A 7,001-nucleotide genomic window follows, 5' to 3' on the forward strand; every position below is an offset into this window, starting at 1 on the left:
GGGAGGGGGCAGGGATACTGCAGAGGACACCACAGTGCCCTGAGGTGTTGGGCATGAAGTGCCAGGCAGATCCCTCGGGGCTTGGGATTTGCAAAGCAGGTCTGGTGTAATTACCTCCTGGGAAGATCTCCTCTCTCAGGGTTCAAGGAAGGGCACCCAACAACTTTGAACCCTGAAGTGACTCAAGGTGGTACCAGGCCATGAAATTCCAGCAAAGAGAGCCACCGCTGTGCTGACCTTTCTCTTCTGGGCTGGGCTTTGCTAGGGAGACGAGCTATTCTGTGTCGGACCCCCCAGCAGCTACCAGCTCCCTTCCTGGGAGCAGCCCCGCTTACCAAGCTACGAGAGCGTACGGAAGAAAGATCGACAACGGGAAATCCATCAGATGATTGCCGAGAGGTTTGGGCTGTGGGCAGAGCCTTCCCAGGAGGTAAGCTCTCCCTCCCCTGCACAAGGGTGCTGGTGGGGGCCTGGGAGCAGTCCCCGCTCCAGTCCGTATCTGGGTCTTGCTTCAGCAATTCGCAGTAGTTCAGGACTCTGTTCTCTGCGATTGCCTTTCTCTGATAGCCGTTATCTCTGGGAAGGGCACAAAGTGTACCGGGAGGCTCCTTTTGTGTACATCTGTGCTGGTTAATGATTGATCTCTCCTGATGCGTTTGCAGAAATGCCTGTGCCAGGAGGGAGGGCAGAGCTGCTGATGAAAGGGCAGGCCCTTTGGATCATCTGCTCGGTACAAGTCCAAGCTGGGAAAGTTATTTTTAGATCTGTAAGCCTTCCACGGTTTCTTGCTCCCTTCTCCCTGCAGGACACCTCTGGGAGGCCCCTCGATATTACCTTGAAGTGTTTATGGCTTATTTATGAGCAAGAGGCTTTGCCTGTTACGACATTTGCACTCCTGCAACAGAATAGAGAAATGCGAGTGCATCTGCCAAGTAGTTCCTGCGGCAGTGACCCGAGAGACTCCTGTTGGAGTCCTCATTGAGTAAAGTAAAACAGAAACATTTGAAACCCTGAGCAGAGTGCTAAAGGGTTACTGATTTACCTGGATTTAGGGCTCTTAAAGCTGCACCATAAAGTTTGCCAGAGTCAGCACTTGCCACTCACTATACCTGCCCTGAAACCAGAGTACTGAGGGCACAGAAGAGTAAGGCCCCAAAGATGAGTCGTTGAGGAACTGCAATGGGAGCTCTTTAACAACATCCCTGTGCCACTCCTGTCAGTCATTACGGGACAAAGCTAGCCAAGCTCTGCCAAAATAAATGTAATGACAGCCCAGAGGTTCCTCTCTGCCGCTGTGCAGTGAGACTCGCTGCCAAAACCTGGGTAGAAAGCCTCATTTGAAGGTGCTTGTGTAAATCCCAGAAATTGATCCTTGGTCAAAGGAAAGCAAACGACAAGTTTACAGCTTTTAACAAGTCTTTTCTGGCCTTGTGACAAGTAGGGACAAGTCCTTGAAAGGTGACAGAGAAGAGCAGGAACCTGGCACAGGGAGTGTGAGGGTGGCAATGCACCTCTGCAGTGGATTTCTGCCCTGCTGTGTTGCGAACTGGTGCTAAGCACTGATCTTCCAGGTGTTCATCTCGCCAGCAGCCTGTTTGTCTAAAGACGGCAGGAATTTAATTTCAGGCTGGTGGTGGTTGTGAGCCTTGTCATCTGCTCTGTAAGAAGAGGTGGGGTGATCTCCTGGTTGTTTCTGATGAGCTGTAATGCTCTTTCTCTCTCCTCAATAGATGCCGCCTCCCTATGAGCATGCTCTGAGGCATCCTCCAGCTTTCTCAGGAACAGGAATAAGCTCAGAGACCTTGGGCAGACGTGGTGTGCCAAACCCTTTCCAGGCCCATCTCAGCTACCAAACTCAGCAAAACACAGCTGTGTAAGGCCTTGGCCTCCACGTACCACTTCTTCCCTGGTGTCAGCGACAGAGGTGCCTGTGACATCGTTCTCGTCCACAGGGAGTAGCCGAACCTCGGACCTCCACCCAGATTTGCAATCAGTCGAGACACAGGCAAGTCCTAGCCAGCCGGCGGAGACGTCCCTCCCGCAGCACCAGGACAGTCACGGAGCTGCTGCCAGGTACTGTGCTCCAAGCGGAGCAACCAGGGCTGTCTGCTCGCTCTTCTCTGCCAAACGTACTGTTACCAAAGGCGACGGACCAGCTGCCTGCTTCTACACACAGGGAGGCAAAGCCAAGGTGAAGGTCTGCTCAGCCACAGGTCCTCCAGGCAGCTGGTGTTGTCATACCTCTGTGAGGCAAGCACTGCCCGGCGTGCCAAGGATCTGACCTCAAGACAGTGCTCATGTTGTGCTACTTGACTTATTTCCTAGGTTATAAAATGTTTTACTTTATCAGTGTATTGGATTCCAGGTGGGAATCCTCACCTGTGAGTGACAGAACAAACTTGCATCAGAGCATCGCTGTGTGCTCTCACAGCAACAGTCCTCTGTGACTGAGAACACTTTGGTATGGACCTCCGATAAAGATTCGGAGAGGGTCCGGGGGTTGTGTCACCTGCTGTACGCAAATACTAACCACCGAGATGAACCATGTGACTGGACATGCAAGCTGGGAAAGGACAGGAGAAACACGGACAAGACAGCTGGCGGTCTCCATGAAGAACATAAAGCAAAGGTGGATGTGCGTGGCTGACCCAGTTTACCTAGTCATCTTCTGCAGAGCAGACAACCTAATGTCAACACGGGTGTCTTTACACCACCAATTTTGATAACCTGTTTTCTACTGCAGAGCCAATGTTTCAAATTGTTTACAAACCTGTAGATAAAATGAGATCAGTTTGGGCATTTGGGCTCCTTTCTTTTGAGCTACATAAGCTCAAAAATGTCACAGAATGACTCGGGGAAGAAAAAAGGATAAGGCTTCTGGATCACGGATACACCTCCAGCTCCTGAGCTTCAAATACCACCCCAGACTTATGCATCTTAGCAGGCACTCTAAAATTAGTCACAAGTTAGCTTTACGAGTGTGAACTTGCCTCACATGGCTAGTAAACAGAACACTTTCAGCTATTTAAGTTAATCATTGAGGCGAGTTAGATAGAAAAATCTAGCTTCCTGGGATGCAGTTAGGTGCAAGAGGATCTGTCCTCTCTCACAGTATTTTGAATTGATACAAATGTAACAGTAATGTCTAAAAATGAGTAATAATAGATAGAGGGAATTATTAGTGGGACAAGTACTGATATAAGAATGAGTGTAGAGAGAACTCATCCAGTCGCACAACAGCACAGATTCTCCAGAGGAAAGCAGCTCCACATACTGAATGAACATAAATAACACATTCTATGAACAGCTGAGACCTTCAGCAGCCCCACAGCATTTATTACATGCTCTTACAAATGGCAGCAGGTGATCCCAGTACCTGAACACTGACCACATGTGCTTTAGGAACAAGCAAACTAAGTCCTAAGCTGGTATCTTCGGAGCTAGAATATTCTTGTCCTGGGATGCCAGTCCAGCTGGAGCGGTCTGCCCCAGCCGCTCCTTCCCATCTGTCCCTAGGTGACAAAGGAGGCTCAGAGCATGGTGACCAGTTTAAAGCTTCCTACTTCTGTGGTAGGGATAACACTGATAAAGGTCTTATAAAGAATTGCTCCTTTGGGTAGACGACAGATCACTTCCCTGCTCTCACTGCTGCGGGGAGGAGGTACGTAGACCTCTTTAGTGTATCTCACAATCCCATCCTCCAGGGCATAGAGTGTCTTGTTACGGCCCATCCCCACCTGGAAGAGGATGAGGAGTGTTAAAAAGGAAAAGCTGGAGGTCCACCACTCAAGCAGATCTGATCATTGGTCTGCCTCGTTTGATAGCCTAGCTTCAACAGCATCTGTTGCTTTATATTTTAAAATAAAAGCAAACCACACTATTTGCTTCCAGCAATCGGTATGCAATGGTGCTCGTTATGAGGGAGGACATACCGATTCCACCCTGAAGCACAACTACCCAGTTAGGTTACCAGAGTGTTTGGGGATATTCCTAACTTTCAGTCCTCTCAGTCACGGGGGCATGGGTGTGACTCTCAGCAGGCTCTGTGACTAAGAAATACCAGGTAATGAAACCCATTTTCAGGATTATATAGAATATAGGGACAAGCATTAAGAACTAGCTTGAATGAGAGGGGGCACTGAGTACAGGACGCTGTTGTGGGCTGCTGTTCTCCGAGAGCCAAGGAAGAGATGGAAAAGCAACTTACATGAGCCCCTGGATGCCAGCGTATCAACCGCTGCGTAGCCAAAATGTTGCCTGCCTGCACAAATGCACCTGCAACAGAGCAACAAAGTCAGACTGCAGAGACATGAAGCTCCCCGAAGCCCTGGCAGAACACAAACAGTTCCAGGGCTTACAAACCCCAGCTTTCTGTGGGAATTTTCTAAGGAAAAATTATTTCAAATGCTAAAAGCATCTAAACAAAAATGCTGTTAGCAGGAAATAAAGGACAATTGATATACAATACCGAAAAGCAATTCTAATCTTTGAAAAGATTACTTCTGGCATTTTCTGGTTGATAAAGGCATTTGTTTTATTACCTTTTACATCGATATGTTTTCATCAGCAAAGATAATAATTATTAAGCACTCAGCTGCAAGAATCTGTACTTTGGCTTCTGCTAAGCCTAATAATTCTCCCCTTTATAAACATCTAAAATGCCCAGCTTTTCAACACAGCGTGGGGGGAAAGTGCACTTAAGTTATTAGGTGTCCCACAGCGTACCCTCCTCCCAGGCACTCCAGAAAGGCCAAGTTAGAATCAAAGTACGTTTTCTGTAGGCAATTTTGGCTGGCCGCTCGCAGGCCCAGCTGGGAGGGAGGCTGACTCACCCTGCCCTCCTGCCGCCTACCCTTGATCACAAGGTTTCACTGAACCTCCCCTTTCCTTTCTCTTGGAAAAGCACCGTGGCCACCTCCTACTGAAATGCACAACAACTAACACCCATGCCAGGGGAGAAGCTGTGAAGAACCCAATGAAACGCAAGTAAGACTCAGCAGATACTCAGACCTACCTTCTACTTTTTTGAATCCGTATCGCTTCCCAGGGCTGCGGCCACCTAAATTTTTTGAGCTGCCCCCGGTTTTCTTAGAAGCACATCTGACAGCAACCAGGCTTGTTTGGGGAGCCGTTAGAACTAGGTTGGGAGCAAGAACAACGACGTCAGCTGAAAAAACCTATTATATGTGCTTTATTTTTTCAGATTTAAAGGATGTCAGTTAAGACAGGCTTTAAAACTAAAGGCAAAAGAAAGCCCTGAGGAAAAAAATTTACTTCCAAGATAAATCATAATTGGACTGCTACGGCCTAAGTATTCAGCAAAGAGGCCACATCTCAAGTACTGCTGCTGCTCAGGGAGGAGTAGAACTCTTGGCAACTATGTTAAAGGACATGCCCAAATTCCTGTTTCAGCAAGGCCTTGTAAAATGAGGTACAGATGTTACGGGTTGCTGTGGATTTGCCTTATATTGCTTTGAGAAAAGACAAGCTGTGATCTCTGTTTCAGTTTCCTCTTCAACGGAACGGCATTTACTTACACAGTAATATTTTGAAATCTTACAAATGAGAAGACTCCAATTCAGGACGATATAGAAGCATATATAGAATTGCTATCCTGAGCATCCTAACAAGCATTTTGTGCAAATCCTTGAGTTACAATCAGGACAAGTCAAAGAAAAAAATAAATCAGTTGTTACAGACACTGATTTTCTCTGGAACACAAACTATCATTCACACCACAAACTTCTCCCTTAAGCAAACAAATGACACTAACAGAAAATACACTGGTTTTCTTATCAAGAAAGCTGACCCTCGCATGAACTTCTCTCTGTTAAAAATGACTGAAATATAATTAGTTCTTTTAAAAAATCTCTTCAGTACCTCCTTTCACGCAGTTAGCTGGCAAATCAAATTTTTTCGGAGTCCCTCTATTTAGCCTCTTAAACAACAGATTAGTATGGAAGACTGGTTATCTTAACATTCTTCTTTTCTTATCCTGAGTAAAAGCACTGGATTAATTTAATCTTAATTAAATTATCATAGCTACTCAGTCAGCTAGAAATATTGTTGAGAAAAGGGTAATTGCTCTACAAAGGATCATTAATTTCAGAGGCTTACCCATTAAATAAAAGAAAGGCTTGACAGACTACAGGGAAGTAGGCAAAAATGAGAGTTACAGCTTCATATACACAAATTCTACGAAGTTATAATCCAACTGACTTTTATAAAAAAAATTCCAACAACTTGGAATACTGGTTCCAATCAACAGGTTGATTCCAGGGTTACATTTTGTGTTGGATGAAAGAAGCTTGCTGACAAAAAAATGAATTTAAAGCATCAGGCATGTGAGGAGAAAGGGTTAGCTAGAGAAGACAGACAGAGTGCATGTAACTTGACTGAAGTCATGCTGGAAATCGGTGGAAAAAAATTCACTATTCTGATATCCCACCAAAGAAACTATGAGGATATTTCTGCCTGTGACACTTCTAGATTTAAAAAAGGCAATTTTAAAGCCTTCTGACTATTGCACTGTGCAAAGAGAGAGCAATACCCCTCGCTGTTTGGTGTCTACCTACCACACACGAATGACGTTTTTAGAATGATGATTTTTTTTCACCATGAGGGCAGTCAAGCAGCAGCAGAGAGGTTGTACAGTCCCCATCCCTGGAGGTTTTCGAGTCCAGAAGGCATAAAGCCCTCAGCACCTCAACGCCACCTCAGAGCTGACCTGCTTTCTGCAGGTAGCACTACAAACCACCTGAAACCCCTTCCCGCATGAAGTACCCCGCGATACGGTAGCACTAGGGCCTGAAACCCTCGCATTTCTCCACAGCACCGCCTCAGCCAAGCCGCGGCCTGAGGTAAAGGCGAAGGCCTCGACCCCGAGCTACCGACAGGGACTTCCCCTAGGGCACCCTCCTCGCAGCTCAACCTCCCACCCCACGACCAAACCCCGCAGAGAAGGAAAGCTGAAGGTGGAAGTAACCCCTCACTCACACAAC

General features: G+C 46.8%; 1 protein-coding gene across 1 annotated transcript; it reads right to left on the reverse strand.

The window, feature by feature from the left end:
• Nucleotides 1-3,371: 3,371 nt before the first annotated feature.
• On the reverse strand, nucleotides 3,372-5,137 carry MRPL27 (mitochondrial ribosomal protein L27; the record flags this gene model as incomplete). Its single annotated transcript, XM_010283838.1, has 3 exons — nucleotides 3,372-3,737; nucleotides 4,208-4,275; nucleotides 5,015-5,137. Coding segments are annotated over 3 exons (398 nt in total), but the record flags the coding sequence as incomplete, so codon positions are not given.
• Nucleotides 5,138-7,001: the final 1,864 nt, after the last annotated feature.

This window comes from Phaethon lepturus, unplaced genomic scaffold (assembly GCF_000687285.1).
Source record: "Phaethon lepturus isolate BGI_N335 unplaced genomic scaffold, ASM68728v1 scaffold39213, whole genome shotgun sequence".
Classification (NCBI taxonomy): Eukaryota; Metazoa; Chordata; class Aves; order Phaethontiformes; family Phaethontidae; genus Phaethon; species Phaethon lepturus.